The sequence below is a fragment of the Tachysurus fulvidraco genome, chromosome 1, assembly GCF_022655615.1.
Source record: "Tachysurus fulvidraco isolate hzauxx_2018 chromosome 1, HZAU_PFXX_2.0, whole genome shotgun sequence".
Taxonomy (NCBI): Eukaryota; Metazoa; Chordata; class Actinopteri; order Siluriformes; family Bagridae; genus Tachysurus; species Tachysurus fulvidraco.
The window spans coordinates 4,876,377-4,893,808 of record NC_062518.1 but is presented as its reverse complement, the minus strand read 5'-3'; the positions used below and the strand labels follow the sequence as shown (position 1 = coordinate 4,893,808).

The window sequence follows — 17,432 nt, the reverse complement described above, 5'->3', positions numbered from 1 at the left end:
CAATCCTTCAATCAACAACCCAGAGCCTTAACCACTTGAGCTCCACTGAAATAGAGAGAAGTGAGAATATGCAATCATTAGAATGTCAATAAAAGTAAACATGACCGGATTCTTAACTCTTACTGTACTTTAACGTCTATGACTTTTAATAAGAAAAAATAATTTTTGAATTGTTAACAATGAGAATATGTTGGTGTGTTTAAAACAGAGAACCAGTTTAAATCTGGATCCCTTTCACCTCTGTTTTTTTTTTCTTTTTTTTTTTTCTTTTTTTTTTTGAGGTTTTGATGCTTTATCAATCGAAAAGAATGAGGATATCGGTTTAGCATTCCTTTTAGTAATCTAAGCATTTGTGTGTGTGTGTGTGTGTGTGTGTGTGTGTGTGTATGTGTGTGTGTGTGTGTGTGTGTGTGTGTGTGTGTGTGTGTGTGTGTGGATAACACTGCAGCTGATAATATTGTTAAATATTGCCAAAAGCACTGTGTAAGTTAAGACACTCACATACTCTGAATTCCTGTAAGCGTGAAATTAGTTGCATAGTCATTACTCCAATTCTTGACAGTTGGTCACTTCCTTATTTTTTTTTTCACCTTTACAACACAGTGTCATGTTTGTGAGCTGCACCGGATTGTGGGAAGTGAGTTGTTTGGCTGTTGGTTTTGACAGAGACAAGTAAAGATCCACACGGCATTTAAATATCCTCCATGTTTATGCTGTTTCGTAAATTGAAATGCATTGTCAAGCAAAATGCTCATTTGAAAAGATCGTTGCGGGGCGTTGTTTCTCAGTCTGACGATTCAATCTTTTGTTTAATAACCACTTTCATCTCTCGGGTTGATGCTTCTTCGTTGAGATTACTCGAAAATGCGTTCATGAAAAATTTATTGGAGATTATCTGCATATTCGGATTCCCTTGATTAGCTGCCTGTCAATGGGTGGGGGTGTGACAGCAATGCAGGGCTCTGTGGCATGGAAATGTTTTTCATTTTGGATTGACAAAATTTTATTCTTTCCGTCATAGGGGGATTGTAGTTATTGCAGTTTCTTGCTCCACCCATATGGCCTTGTAGTAGAAATTGCATAGAATAATGATTTTAAAAATATAACGTACAACTTGCAGTTAGGGGGGGCACGGTGGCTTAGTGGGTAGCACGTTCGCCTCACACCTCCAGGGTCGGGGTTCGATTCCCGCCTCCGCCTTGTGTGTGCGGAGTTTGCATGTTCTCCCCGTGCCTCGGGGGTTTCCTCCGGGTACTCCGGTTTCCTCCCCAAGTCCAAAGACATGCATGGTAGGTTAATTGGCATCTCTGGAAAATTGTCCGTGAGTGTGTGAGTGAATGAGAGTGTGTGTGCCCTGCGATGGGTTGGCACTCCGTCCAGGGTGTATCCTGCCTTGATGCCCGATGACGCCTGAGATAGGCACAGGCTCCCCGTGACCCGAGAAGTTCGGATAAAGTGGTAGAAAATGAATGAATGAATGAATGAACTTGCAGCTAGAACGAAACAGAATCTTGCCGTGTTTGCGACAAAATCACCTCCCGACCGCTTCTCTGTTCCAGCATCGTTCTATTGGCTGTTCCAGTTTGGGAAAACTTTGTAGCAGCAACTCTACTTAGTAGCACTCTGATGGCACAGAGATAGCTCATTATCTAATACTGTAGACCTTACAATTCTACACCCCATACTGAGTCTGCATGTAATTGCTCTCATGGATTTATTGTGCAAAAATAAGTAGGGCTTTGAAGTAACCTAACGATGGAGGGAACGGAAAGAGAGCGAGAGATACCAGAGGTGGCAGTCCGACAGCAAAAAGTGTACGACGGTGCATTTTTCTCTCGCCAAGACAGGCAGAAGAATATGTGAGGATTTAATCATCTACAATTACAGAGAGAAAGAAAGAGAGAGAGAGAGAGAGAGAGAGAGAGAGAGAGAGAGAGAGAGAGAGAGAGAGAGAGAGAGAGAGAGAGAGAGACTGCAACCTAGTGTAAATGTCTAAACAATGTGAAGAAGAATTGCAGCAGCTTTATTTGTAGGAGAAGCAGTTAGGGCTGAGAGCTTATTTAGCAAATATGCAGAACTGCTTTTGACCCCGTGGCAACCACTTCGATACCCTCACCCTCCCCTTCACCGGTCATTAATCATGGTTTGGAATGAGAGCGGGCACTTGTGTAAGTGACATAATGGAATATTTCTTCTCTCGCCACTCATCTGACAACATAGCACTTGTTTCTTCGCTGATGTGTGTTCGTGTTGTTTTCTAATTAATTCAATGGCAGATATATTGTTAGCTGGGAGCTTTTTTTTTTTTTTTTGTTACCTCTACTTGTCTGAGAGTCAAAAGAGAAAGAGACAGAAAGAAAAAGGGAGGGAGGGTTATCTGGTTACTCCAGCCTTTTCCCACACGTTGATCAGAAGCTGAAAGACAAGAGCATGTGTCCCTTGCAGCGATGGCTTTACTCCTGTTTCCAGTTTAACCTATTAAACTGTCCTTTGTCCTGTTCAATCCATGTCCCCTACATCCCCTTCTCTTCTTCTTCCTCCTCTTTCTCCTCCTCCTCCATCCACTGGCACTGGTTCAGTTGTATTCATTTTGACCCTCAGTAAGTTTTTCTCCAAGACTGAAAATACCTCAGTGCCCAATCTCAGCCGGAGACTGACAGGAGATCAGTGTGGCTTGTTGGCCAAAAAACAAAAAAAAAAAAAAGAGGAGTATATACTACCACTGTTTGATGAGCAGCGGGGCAATAAATTCATTTATCATCATTATATGCCTCATCAAACACTTTGCCAGCCCCCTCCATAGGAGTAGCACAAATTAACCAGTGAAAAAGCGGTAATTTTTTTTGCCGGGACTCAGTAAGTGCTTTTTGATTGCCTTCTCCAACAATTCTTCCTTTGACAAGCTAATAAATCAGATCTGTAGAAGAAGACAGGTCTGACTTGAGCTCAAGAATATAAAAAGGATAAAAAAGAAAACACTGAACGAGTGGGATGATGTGCGTTTTGCTTTAAACAATCGTCCCTTACAAACATCAGCTGCTGGTCTTTTTATTTTTTTTTAAATTCTTTTAGAAGGAATGAAAAGGGCACCATCACAGAATCACCGTCGCTCCGGATGTGAGCAGCCTTTTTTTTTTCTCTCTTTTCTTTTTTTTTTGTTTGTGGCTACTGATTCAACATGGAACCGACCCAGTGTAGACTGCTTGTAGTTTAGCTTTTGCATGCTAATCAGGTTGGACACTAGATAAGCACATGGGCATGTGTGTGAAATCTGTTGCTTCATTCTTCTTGCTTGTGTGTTTGCTGCTCAGGTGAGCATACAGTATGTGTAAAGCTTTCCAGCTCAGATGGCTGTCGCATTCACAGCCAGGGAATTAAGCACCAGACTGGAAATACCCCTTTATTGAAAATAAGGTCAATCGATTATTTAAGCCCGGGTAAGCTCAAGAAGTGGTGTAGCAGGTATTAGCACATTTGTCTCGTGGCAGCAAGTTCATGACTCCTCTGTACCTCCATGTGGGGAGGCCACAGTTGGTGCTTTGTGGGATGGAAAACACCTTGCTGATGAGATTAGCTTGTTGCACTTGCCTGCAAAGCACAATGCTAAGAAGAGCTACAGGTTGGAACACTGAGACACTGTGTTTTGAAAGTTTTAAGAGTGGCTGGTGGTTTGCATGGTTTGCCTCACATCACTGGAGTTAGGGGTTTGATTCCCATTTCCACCCTGTGTAAGGAGTATGTATGTTCTCCCCATGCTTCCGGGCTTCCTTTGGGTACTTCGTTTTTCTCCTCCAGTCCAAAGACATGTGGCGTAGGCTGACTGCCATCTTTAAATCTACCGTAGTGTGTGAACCAGTGGGTCGGAATCCCATCTGCCCTGTGTCCCAAGTCTGCTGCTATTGGTCCTGGCTCTCAGTGACCCTCTATAATAATAATTGGTACAGAAAATGGACGGACTACAGCGATGCCATTCATGCTGTTATCCAATCCGCCATCATTTAATTTTCATATTAAACATCATAGAATAATTTGTGAATTTGACTGCATGCTTAGTGTTTCTTAGTATTTTAGAAACCGCTGATCTTCTGGGATTGTCGTTCTACCATCTCTAGTTTATACAGAATGGTATGAAAAACCAAATGCATCTAGTGAGCAGCAGTTCTGTGGGTGGACACGCCTTGTTGGTGATAAATGAATGGACAGACTGTGTTGAGTTGACAGCAACAGTAACTCAAATAAGCTTTTTTTACAACCACGATGAACAGAAAAGCAATTAAGAATGTACAGCAAATTGAAAGCTTGAGGTGGATGTACTGCAGCATCAGAAGATCACATCAGGTTTCACTTCCGTCAGCCAAGAACAGGAATCCGAGGCAGGTGAAATTTTTAAAAGACAATGTATAAAAAAGATCAGACACTAGTTTGTATTTGTTAAGATTTTATTTTTTTAATGCTTTTTCCACTGTGATATATATATATATATAATTTGATACAAAAATTCTGCATGTGATTGGCCAGTTTTTCACCAGCACTTGGTTACATTGTTTAATGAGCATGTTGGTGTTATATACAGATTGTAGGATCTCTTTCATGCTAATTGTGTGTGTGTGTGTGTGTGTGTGTGTGTGTGTGTGTGTGTGTGTGTGTGTGTGTGTGTGTGTGTGTGTGTGTGTGTGTGTGTGTGTGTGTGTTTGTATCTGTGCCCTGGTCCAGTGTGAGTGTGTATAGCATGTCTCTTCTACCCTCTCATTAGTCCTCTCTGTATACCCACACACACACACACACACACACACACACACACACACACACACACACACACACACACACACACACACACACACATGCACTATGTGCAGCTTAAAATAACCCCAGCAAAGCAGCAGCCGTTTATCTGTATCTAGGGAGCTGATCCAATTACAGCGCTCACATTTGCATCCATCAGCTTGAGTGAGGTGAAAACTCAAAAAAAATAATAAAGAAATAAAGAACTGGTCAAACAGAAGAAATAATGCACAAGAAATTAGACAGGAGCACTGCACCCTTCGTTGTGACCTCCAGGTGGGAGGCCAATCATGGATTCTCTCTTCCATCTTACCAAGTGAGCGCATCATTACGTTAAATATCAGTGTCTTAATGTGGAACAGATGTCTGCTTGAAAGGCATCATTTAAAAAAAGGGCAAAGGTAAATAAACACTCAGGCAAACTTGTAGACCTCCTTTCCATTCCTTCAGTGCCTCTCTCTCTCTCTCTCTCTCTCTCTGTCTCTTTCTCTCCATCCCTCCCTTCATAGCATGGACCCTCTGAAGTCCCTGCAAAGAAAACAGTTCATCAATCTTCATCAGAACCATTAAAGAGAGGAATAATAGGGCCTGCTTATCTTGCCTAAGTGCTGCCTTGGGGCTCCAAGGACAGACAGTGAATGTGTTGACATATTGAAAACTCTTTTTGTGTTGCTGTGTTTATTTTTTTTTTAACATAACTAAAAAAAAAATAGTCTTACATGTATGTAGCTATATCTGTGTCATGCAGATTTAACTGAATATCTGATGCAAGTGAAATTTTATCCATGTGACAAGGGAAAAAATGCACATCTTTCAGTAAAAATAAATAAATAAATAAATAAATAAATAAATAAATAAATAAATAAATAAAAATAACAAATGTGCTTGTGTTATTTTAATTTTAATGATCCCAATTGAATCTGTGGAAACCTTTCGTGGAATTCACACCTTGATGTAAAAGCAGTGAAAACAACTTTCACTTGAATTTCATTAATCAAAAGACAGAAATCCAACATTAATTTAATCATTATTGGTTTCTGTGGCTTTCTACAAATAAGCTAATGGGAAAAAAAAGGCTTTCGTTATTTTTTGAAGAACAGAACATTGATGTATTTTCTAAATCTAATTTTATTGGAACCATTATTAGTGAAAACCTCTTTTAAAAGAAGGTTGCTCATTATATTAAACAAACAAACAAACAAACAAACAAACAAACAAACAAACAAACAAATAATAAATAGAAGCAATATTCATTCTGAGGTATATTTTTGGCAAATGAAGATCCTAAACTCTTCACTATGAATTACCAAGAATACAGCTTATACTATGCATTTTCTACCAGTTTTTAGAGGAAAACTTTAATCACTGTCCATTTACCCCAAATCATTTGTAATGGTACACTATAACCATGTTTCCATGTGAAAGATACATAAAACAAGTGCCCATGATTGAGAGTACCACCCCAGTGACAAGGAAAGGTACAGTTTAGTACTATTTTTTCTGCAAGTGTAGGTTTCTCTCGGCCCGTGAGACGGCCGAATGAGGCGAGTGTAATCTGTCCCTGGAGAAAACCGTAGAAAAACAGTGGCTGAAGTCCGCGGCTGCAGAGGCAGAAAAACAGCAGTAAATCATGAGCTGTCGGTTAAAGCTGAGCACGTTTACACTGTGTCCCTGCCTATTTCGGATGTGCTTTAAACCTGAAGGATTTATGTGCTGCCCAACACACACACACACACACACACACACACACACACACACACACACACACACACACACACTGGCTCGATTATTTTCCATTATTATAAATGCAGGTAATTGCTTCTATGCTACACCTGAATCCTACTCTGGAATTAACCTCAGTATGGAAAGTTTTTAATAATAATAATAATAATAATAATAATAATAATTATTATTATTATTATTATTATTATTATTATTATTATTATTATTATTATTATTATTATACAGTTTTTATGAAGAAAACAAAAAAAAATCAGTTCTCCCAGGGGGACCAGGCAAATATGTCCTCAAGTTCAAACCTGTAACGTACTCTATACTTTTTTGGTAATATTTGATCATCAGACATATAAACACACACACGCACGCACGCACGCGCGCGCGCGCGCGAACTACGGGGTCTTTAATAGCCAACGAAACGCCCCACGTCAGACGAGCTGACAGCTTTTTTTTTTTTTTTTTTAAAGGAGAAAATGGAGCTAATTTGTGAAAATGAGGCCCCATGGCCGCGTCACTCACACACGCACACGCACACACATACACACCTTGCGGAAGCAGTGCAGAGAGGAGAGGAACAGCTGGCCTGCATTTTTAGCCCCCATAATTAATTAAGCGCTTCCTCAGTGGGATCGGATGATTAAATAAAGAAGGGAGGCCGGTTTTCCCAGCGTGCTCCAGTGAAGTGTGTGTGTGTGAGAGTGAGAGAGAGACCACTCCATCTTCAATATTGAAGCCGTTTAGACAAAACTGACACCATTCTTACCGCTTGTCCCTTTTATTTACAGTAGTTTTAAAAAATGATAAAAAAAATTAAATAAAACATAGAATAAATGAGAATATAACAATGCTCTTCTTCTTAAAACATGCGAGCTAGGCCTGGTGTTTGTTTCTTTTTCTGTAACTGTTTTTGTCTTTATTTTTATCTTTTCTTTCTTTTTTTAAACTGCGTGCTCCAGTGAAGAGAGAGAGAAAGACTTGGATCCAGCTGTGTTAGAGAGCAGGTCAAATGACACCATTCTCCCTCTCTTTCTTTTTTTCTTTAAACTTCATTCGTCTTATGCTTATGCTAGACCTGTCCCCCATTTCTCTCTCTCTCTCTCTCTCTCTCTCTCTCTCTCTCTCTCTCTCTCTCTCTCTCTCAATATATCGTTTTATGGTAAGCATTTGAGCAAAACATTGTTCACTTCAAGTATAGAGAGAGTTCATGAAAAAACCAACATTCTGTCAGTATTTGGACAAACTTCCTCTGTTTCTCTGTTGCTTCCCCCGAATGTACAGCGCGCCAAATAAAAATGGTGTCCTTTTACACGATGGAGCTGAATTTGATTCTGCTCAGCTGGAGTCTTGTCACTGATGAGAGATCGTGTAGACATCGGCTCTTATCAGTCGTGCTGCTGATATAAAAGTCCAAGTTCTTTTTGGAAACATTCGGTGCAGCACATTTTTGCAACGCGATCATCAACAGGTTGAGACACACATGCGCGCGCGCGCACACACACACACACACAAACACACACACACGGTGTTACAGGCCGCAGGTGTAACACTTCAGCAATGGGTTAAATTTAGGGGGAAAATATTTGTCACATTCGGCAATACACCAACTTATCTATTTTCCCCCTAAATGTATTTATTTTATTTTTTTATTTTATATTAATATCTTATTGTTCTTTTTATTTACTTTCTATACTTACAGATTCAGGGTTTTAGGAAACGCGGAAGCTTACTGGTCACGTGACAAGGTCCAATTTGTGCTCTTTTATTTTCATTGGAACAGACACGCCTACACACACACACACACACACACACACACACACACACACACACACACACACACACACACACACACTTTTCCTGGTTCTTCGGTTATTCTGCCTCATTTTCTACAATTTTTGATTAGATTTCTTTCTTGAAACGAAAATGTTTTACAGATTTGATTTCGATTATGTTTAGAGGATGAAATTCTTGTCGTGAAATTGTTGGTGATTTCATTCTCACGCCGAGGGAATGACACGACGTGGGATTTCACGTCGTGTCATAAATAATCCCCGTAGTTAATGGAACCTTAAAATCGTTGCATCAGCTTTAAAAGTAAAAAAAAACAAAACATAATAATAATAATAATAATAATAATAATAATAATAATAATAATAATAATAATAATAATAATAATAATGTTTTAATAAGAATCCCAAAAATAAATCTAGGTTTTTTTGAAAGAACAATTAAAGTTTAGCGCGTTACGCGTTTTTTCCCTCTCTTTATTATTAATTATTTAGCACTTCATTTGTATTCTTTGCTTCATTTTTTTTTCAGATTTTCACTGTGTTTGCTTTCCTTCCTATAATAATTAAACTACGGCCTGTCAAAGTCTCACACCCCTAATGAAATCTGTTGTGCAGTCAGAATAAATGTTTTACAGCACACAACTTTCAGTTTCATCAAAAGAAACATCGAATACGGAAGTGAACATGAATCACTGAGTGTTGTTGCAGGTCTTGAGTTGTTGCTTCGGCACCAATGAGTTTGTCTTGTAACCTCTAATTATTTGCTCTTTTTCGTGCAAAGGTTTGCGCGATCAATTCAGAGATTATGACATTTACAACGTATAAAAGATCGGATGAATTCGGTCGATTCATAACAAGCTTGTATTGGGAAAAGACATCAACGTTTATCTTTGCAGTAGAGAAAAAATAATTGGCTGCAACTACAGGAAATTGTGTAAGTTTTGTTGCTCGTAGAAATTCTCAAAAAGCACGAGCTCGTTAAATATAAGCATATGATCACATATATTGAGAAATCCATAATGTCCATAAGGTATAGCCGTTTTTTTCATGCCATAAAATTTACACATCAAATGAAGCGACAGTCTCGGATCAGTCACGTGGTTTGGGCCTTTGCAAATATCCCCCAGAGCTCATAACGACTAAATATGGCAAGAAAAAAAAAGCAACCTTCTAGCTTACTCAGTGTAGAAATTAGTGGGAAGGAAATTTCACACGACTGGGACTGAATCTATTAGGCGTGTTTTATTTATTTATTTATTTATTTATTTATTTATTTATTTATTTATTTATTTATTTATTTTAAATTTGTACCCCTGCAGTGTCCAAAGCGCTATTGTATACCCAAAGCCTTTGCGCCAGAATTTCCCTTCTACTTCTAGTTTATCCTTTAAATGTTCAATTGATTTCCATCAAGCGGAAAATTAGATCGTAAATTATTATCGATAGCTCGATATTTTAGGCCTCTGAAAGTCAGGCATTAAATAAATAAATAAATAAATAAATAAATAAATAAGTGAGAAAATGTGAGAAGTCAAACCCAATAAATGTTTACTCGGCTAGGAGAATGTCCTTTGGCACTCTGGAATGTCATTTCCGTTTTACTTAAATCTACTAAAATGCTAAACTGCATTTTTTTAATGCTTAGAAGGAACATCAATTCTTATAGGGGAGCTGGGGAAAAAAAGAGAAAGGGTGATTATGCTATTTAGGAGGCTGGAGTGTAGTGAGAGATGAAATATGGCGGGTCTCAGGGCTGCGGGGAAAAGGCATTAGAGCTGCGGGAATTCAATGTAACCCAGGGGACTTTTCAAGTGGAGGGCGCAAAGTAAACTATAGAGATTAATGACCCGACCTCAGACCTGGGCAATCTGCTCCCCTGTTATACCTGTACATATTATTATTATTATTATTATTATTATTATTATTATTATTATTATTATTATTATTATTATAAGTAGTAGAAGCATGAATGAATCGAATATTTCGTTTCTAAATTAAAGTTATTTTGTCTTTAATCTAAACACTGTCTAATATAACACTATAAATTTTCTGCTCCTTTTGAAAAAGAAAAAAAAAGAAAAGAAAAGGCCATATCATGATTCTGATAATGTGTCAGTCATTAATATCCAAACCAAACCTTATGCCAAGAGCCAGAGATAAATATCGGTTTAAAATTAGGGAATTGTTAAAGGAGATAAGGGTACCAATTTCTTTTAATGCACAATCAAGAACTGTATTTGGTTAGTTGTGAATTTTTAATAATTTTGTGTTAGGTCTTTAAATTGATTCCAATACATAGTGCATAATTTGTTGAGATTGTTTACATTAAATATAGGCGAGCAAGTGTTACCCTAACCTATAATAATAATAATAATAATAATAATAATAATAATAATAATAATAATAATAATAATAATAATAATTTAAGGGTTTTCTATGGATGTACAATAATTTAAAAAAAAATAATAATAATGGAATATTGAAAAATGAAAAAGTCAATTATTTGTTCACACAAAAGTGTAAGCACGTGCCTGCAGCCTTGATCCACTGTTAGTTTAGTTGGGTTTGACAGCGGTCCATTTCCTCCTCCTGGCGTGCCACCTGAGGCAAGATGCTCCCTCTGAGTGTTTATGTTTAAGAGTGCACGGCCCGTATTAGGAGCAAGTGTGACACCTACCTGCGGAGGAGGGTAGAGCTATGGAGTTTTCCTTAAGAAACGGCCTAGAGGCGCAGGCACACGGTGTTCATGGCGATTGCAATCGCGTCCGTAATCCGCAGTGCTATTTATTCAACCTTTCACACCATTAAGAGTATAACCGAGACGCATATTCCCCAAACACCTCATTGCAGTGCACTGGCGGCTGCCTCTCAGTCACTTCACCGCGGAAACAGTAAAGAGGATCTAAATTTGGCATAAAATCGAACTCATTACTGGAGTTCAACACCCAATCGCTCGGCACATAACACGACGCGCATGGAGTGTAATTGGGTTAAATGACTGCTCGACACTTCGGCCAGCGTTGTCATATCAATATTCACCTGGTAAAGTACGCTCAGGCCTGTGAGTCAATGATAACAATTATCCCTTATACAGGTGATAAAACAGATGGTAATAAAAATACCCGGTTTAACCATAAGTCGGCCATGAAGCGTTTCGGAATAATAATAATAATAATAATAATAATAATAATAATAATAATAATAATAATAATAATAATAATAATATAGAGCTACATCAGTGAATTTCTGAAGCTGTGAATTTTACTTCTGGCTACCAATGTTTGATTGTTTTTTTTTTTGTTTTTTTTTAATCCGTGGACATGCAGGGAAGAAAATGAACCCAATAACCTGAATGCTTCTCAGAGTGATTTGCAGAAAGGCCTCAACATTTTTAAAGCACTGTTTGCTTTTTTTTCTGTGCAGCTGTCACATTTGTCATCCGAAAGCATGCAAGTGCCCCAAAACAACTGCTGCACACGCGATTTTTTGTCATAATTTACTTCAAAGATAGTGTATTGTCCATTTTAAATACAAAAATGCTACATTAAATATACATATTAGTCTTTAATACAAATAGACTTAGGCGGCTGCAGCGTTTTAAGACAATTCTTAGATGTTACATCTTGATTAACCATTCAGAAACTAAGATTTGAAGATAAGCATTTAATCAGAAAATAACTGTCCGAAATCCCTTTATCATTAATATCTCTCTCTCTCTCTCTCTCTCTTCTTCGTCGTCTTCTTTTATATGCAACCACAAATAATAAATAATAGTCCATGAGCGCGGAGACGAATTCCGGTATTAAATGTTGGACATACCTTTCTTGAGTTCATAGGGAGAGTCTTTACACAGGTCTACCTGCGCTTGGCTCCTTGCTTTGCTTTCTCGGGCAAGAGCTTCGGCTCGGTTTAAAACGCTCGGACTTATTCCGTTGAAGTGCGTCGCTGCCGAGCTCGTGACGGAGCCGTGGCTGCCGTGCAGGTGGCCAAAAGAGCCGTAGTTCGTGTAGCCCGCGTAAAACGGCGACGTGTAGTAGAGAGGCCGGGAGAGCACGGCGCCACTCGGGAGCGCGCACTGCGTCGAGGTCCGGCTCGGAGACGCGGCGCTGGCTGCCGGTAGAGCGCTCTGGGCTGTGCCCCCTGCGTCGCCGCCTCCTCCTCCTCTGCACCTGTCTGAGGACGTGGCTATTTCCGCCAGAGACCACAGTTTAGGTTTGGGCGCAGACGGAGGAGAATGGATAACGGACGTAGCGTTGCTGTGATTGACTACGGAGGCACCGTGTGCAACTTCCGGCGGCCTGTCGTGCACGTTAAGCTCGTGGGCCCGCTGCACAAGCGACGGCGACGACGTGGTGGCTTTTGAAGGGTTCACGAGTGCGTCCGCGCGCTCGTCAGTCTCCTTCAAGTCCGAGTCGCTGAGCAAAGGGTCCGAGTCTTTGCCGTGGTGGTCATCTTGAAATCTGTCGCACGTCGCCTCGCCCACGTGCAAGATTTTGGAATCTGAAAAATGGGAAAAAAAGAAATATGTTTATTATCATCACCATAAATTATGTATGTATATATATTATACATACATAATTTATGGTGATTTTAATAGTAATAATAAAAACAACAACAACAACAACAACAATAATAATAATAATAATAATAATAATAATAATAATAATAATAATAATAATAATAATCAGATTGTAATAAATGAGATTCAGTACGCCAGCTGTGCCCCTATTATGCAGCTCAAGATAAATGGACTGCAAAACACCCCGCGTCACCAGCAATTCTCACTCCATAAGGAGTCAAATTAGAGCTCAAGGTGATTATTATTTAAAGCAATTGTCCTATTATAAATAATACACCGCCATTAACCAGCAATCAATTTTGCGCCCGGAGTGGAAAAACGACTACGAATTAAAAATTGATGATTTTTCCACAGACCTGTCTCCGTGTCTGTCGAGTCTCCCTTGTCAATAGGCTTGTTAGGCTCGTCGTCGTCATTTTTCTCCAGGTCGATGTTCTCGTCCTCCTCCTCGTCCTCGCTCCTGTTGCGCGGCGTCCAGGTCATCTTGTTCTCCTTCTTCAGTCTCCTCCGGGCGTTGGCGAACCAGGTGGACACCTGGGTAAGGGTCATCTTGGTAATGATGGCCAGCATGATCTTTTCGCCCTTGGTGGGATACGGGTTCTTGCGGTGCTCGTTGAGCCAGGCCTTCAGAGTCGCGGTGGCGTCCCGGGTCGCATTCTTACGGTACGCAGGGTCACCGTACGGGTATGAACCCAGTGGTGCTGCGTACGGGTGATAACCGATAGATCCAGGCATGCCTGACGTGTGATCATAGGGGGAACTCTGCAAGAAGCCCATTAAAACACAATTAAACCCACTGTACCACATATACCATCCATTCAAACGGAAACTTTAACGTGATGTAAGTTTAAGCAGCTCCCAAAACTTACTGAACACACACACACACACACACACACACACACACACACACACACACACACACACACACACACACACACACACACCACTAAATCTAATTAATCAAATTATTGACCCACACCAAACTCAACACATTTTGCCAGTTTTTCCAGTGAATATATAAAAACCTCTGAACAAACCCGGGGTATAATATATTTTATGATGTCTGCAATATTATTATTATTATTATTATTATTATTATTATTATTATTATTATTATTATTATTATTATTATTACTAATATGCTGTCAGTTTGTTAGGCCATGCTGCCAGATATCATGTTGTTATAGATGTTGTTTATATAAAATGTTCCGTTAAATAAAAACACACACACAAACAAAACGCTTGTTCGCCACAAAAACCATGGCATCCTAAATTAAATACGGCTTTTAAGAGGTTTTTGCTATATAGGGCCATATGAAACCTATGCAAATACGAAGCAAATGTTTGCTGCTGAAAATCTTTTGCTCGACTTGTTTTGCAAGGCTTTTTTTTTTTTCCTTCGTGAAAAACAGACGATTCCTCAAACTAATATGTATCGATTTACTTATTTTGTATTCAGACATTTATCATCTAAGTATTCCGGCAATTTAAAGAAACTGAAATTGTATTTGATTAACGTGCATAGCCAAAAAGAAAGAAAAAAAAATCTATCTCGTACATCACGCGCAATTACAAGTAAACAAGGAAATTAGGGACACAACCATTCGGTCATGTAACTTTGCACAAACTATAAAGCTATAACAAAGGTCAGAAGATAATTAATTAATTAAATAAATAAATAGATGAATAAATAAAAGCTTACTCACCACGTAAGAGGTGAAAGTGGCCGCGGCGGCTGCGGCGTCCGCTCCGTATGGCAGATGCGAGCTGTAGGCAGCTGAGGCGCTGCTGAACGCCGTGGATCCGGCGTAGGGTGCAAATGCCGAGCCTGAAGACGATCTACCGAGCTCTTCTGTGCGCGGGCCCGAGATTACACTCGTGCTGTACGCTGGGCACGAGTAGAGCGCCAAAGAGGCGGACGGTTGATACAAGTAGCCCTGAGGGTACGCCATGGCCAAGCGCCGGAGAACGAGCTTCTTTTTCGGTGCACTTTGTAATCCGCTTTTTTTTTTTTCACTTTCACACGCACAGTCGTCCGCGCTCGCACATAGAGTCCCTGATGAGCAGAGCGCGCGTCCGTCGCCTTCGCGCACTGGAAATCAGAAGAAGCAACGAATGCATAGACTTCTGACTTCTCTCCGTTAACTCGAAGTGGACTGTTGTTGTTGTTGTTGCTGTTGTTATTGTTGTTGTTGTGGATCAGTGGTGATCGACTTTTGGAGTCTCACCCTCGGCGCTTAGCCTTGTCGGTTCTCTCATTCCGTGTTTTGAGCGAGAAAGTTTTCTTTTTTGCGCGTCTCGGACGGGGCTTTGCGCCGCGGAGTGCCCTGCCAGGATGCTAAGTTGGAAATTGAGGATTCTGACGCCCACTACGTCGCCTCCTCACGCTCCTCCTCTCGGGTGTAGTCAGAGAAGGAGCAGGAGAGCTGGTGCTCGGTTCTCTCTCTCTCTCTCTCTCTCTCTCTCTCTCTCTCTCTCTCTCTCTCTCTCTCTCTCTCTGACACACTCGCGCAGAGACATTCGCTAACAACCCCCCCCCCCCCCCCCCCTTTGCCTCTAACAATCCTCATTGCTTTAGACCGAACCGATTCAGCCCCTGGATGGCGATCTCATGCGAGCCGAGTGCGCATCAGCTCCAACTTCCCTCGTTCTCTAAACACATGAAGCCGTCACTTTCACACTTGATTAATAGCAAATGGACTAAGCTGGCTGCCAGAGACCGCTTTGCCAAACACCAGAGGAGAAACGCTACATGTTCTGCTGCTCTTCCTTTCGTCTTCCAGGTTTTTTTCCTTTTCTTGCATTTTTTTGCGCTCATTCGTCTTGCCTTGATGACAATACATACCATATTTTAAAAAAATTTACATATAACGGAAAGTCTAATTTGTAATTGTTGGAGCCTTAAAAACACAACTACAAGAAATAACCCAATTTCTGTCGATTAATAATATAGATTTATATATGCAAATATCGGCGCGCTCACTGAACTCGACGGTGTAAAAATGAGTCAGTTTAACTGGAGACAGTGTTGTCAGAGCGCGTGAGTGTGTGACTCTGAATCGGTTCTTCACAGCACGAGAGAGTAACTTTTGACAGGCTATAGACTAAGTGACACTTTTTAGGAATGAAGTAGCTCTTCCGCCTGTTTAGCGCAAATTCACGAACACACACACACACACACACACACACACACACACACACACACACACACACACACACACACACACACACACACACACACACACACACACACACACACACACACACACATTAAAGTCCATATGAGGCCACGGCCATGGCCTCTAAGCCGCTTTGATTTACACTGATATCTGTCTCTGCGCCGTAGGAGATCCCCGATTTATACCGATTTATTTCATTTTGTTTGCTTGAAAACCATTTGTGCTCCGTATCATGCCTATTATGGCAATAAAACAAGCTGAACACAAGCTATTTAGGTTTAGTGCATATAGTGCATGATCCTTTCTAGCAGCCCTAAACAACTGTATAAATATAATGGGCGATACTTATGCTTTTTATCATGTATTTATTTTTTATTCCTAGAAAATATTAGGTCTAGCTTAGAAGTAATAGAAATGTATCTATGAGGCACAATGCCAGGCAAAAAAAAGCAAATAATAATAATAATAATAATAATAATAATAATAATAATAATAATAATAATAATAAATTCATTCATATTCGGCTACCATAATTTAAAAATCTTGTACACAAAATTATTTCAGCATTTGCACTCTACAGTATGTCGAAAGTGTTTTTCTCCCTTTTTTCTCCTGCACTGTTCGGGTTAGTTAAAGTCCGTGTTGTGCCGAAAGGGATCGCTGTAGGCGTTGTTTAAAAGCCTCTGGAGAGGAAAAGGACTGAAACTCTTGAAGAGCCAAACAGAAGTCGAGCTACAGTCGGACTGTAAAACATATTTATTTCATCCCCATTTCTGTACTGATCACCACCCACTTTCAACGTGGCAATGAGCTTTTGAATACAGAATAGCTACATCGATGATAATAATAATAATAATAATAATAATAATAATAATAATAATAATAATAATAATAATAATAATAATAATGTCGTGTATTTCATTAATGTGAAACAAGAGACGCTTTAATTTCAGTCAGTTATCCAGATTTTAATCATCTTTCAAGATCTTTTACACTACTATTTTCAGTACAGAAATAATAGCTACGAGATATACAATTTTCTAAACCATGTTTATTTGGGACCTGCATGACAATGATGATAATAAAGCAGAAGGCAGAATGATATAATATAATATATAAATAAATAATAAATATATAATATATAATTATTGTTGTTACTGCTCTTTCTTTAAGCTTTTCTTTTCTTTTCGTTTTTCAATCTCAACCCGATTCAGCCCCTGGAGTATTTTAAGCCTCAATTCAACGCCCCATTGGCCAATTATATTGGCCATCTCCGATTTGAAGGACGTTATAACCGGCCAATGCCAGGTCACCTTTAGATAGCGTGCCGGTTGCCTTGGATACCCGTTCCGGTGACGTCACTATTCA

The 17,432-nt window shown here is 39.7% G+C and overlaps 1 protein-coding gene and 1 long non-coding RNA gene across 2 annotated transcripts; both read right to left on the bottom strand.

Annotated features, from left to right (window-relative positions):
- Positions 1 to 7,586: 7,586 nt before the first annotated feature.
- On the bottom strand, positions 7,587 to 8,610 carry LOC125138839. Its single transcript, XR_007137968.1, has 2 exons — positions 8,214 to 8,610; positions 7,587 to 7,933 (listed from the first exon to the last, which is right to left on the bottom strand). It is a non-coding gene; the product is annotated as an uncharacterized LOC125138839 (long non-coding RNA).
- A 3,245-nt stretch (positions 8,611 to 11,855) lies between these two features.
- irx5a (iroquois homeobox 5a) lies at positions 11,856 to 15,307 on the bottom strand. The gene is made up of 3 exons (XM_027136930.2): positions 14,592 to 15,307; positions 13,242 to 13,647; positions 11,856 to 12,806 (listed from the first exon to the last, which is right to left on the bottom strand). The coding sequence occupies exons 1-3, from the start codon at positions 14,835 to 14,837 to the stop codon at positions 12,109 to 12,111; spliced, it is 1,350 nt and encodes a 449-aa protein (XP_026992731.1). The 5' UTR covers positions 14,838 to 15,307; the 3' UTR covers positions 11,856 to 12,108.
- Positions 15,308 to 17,432: the final 2,125 nt, after the last annotated feature.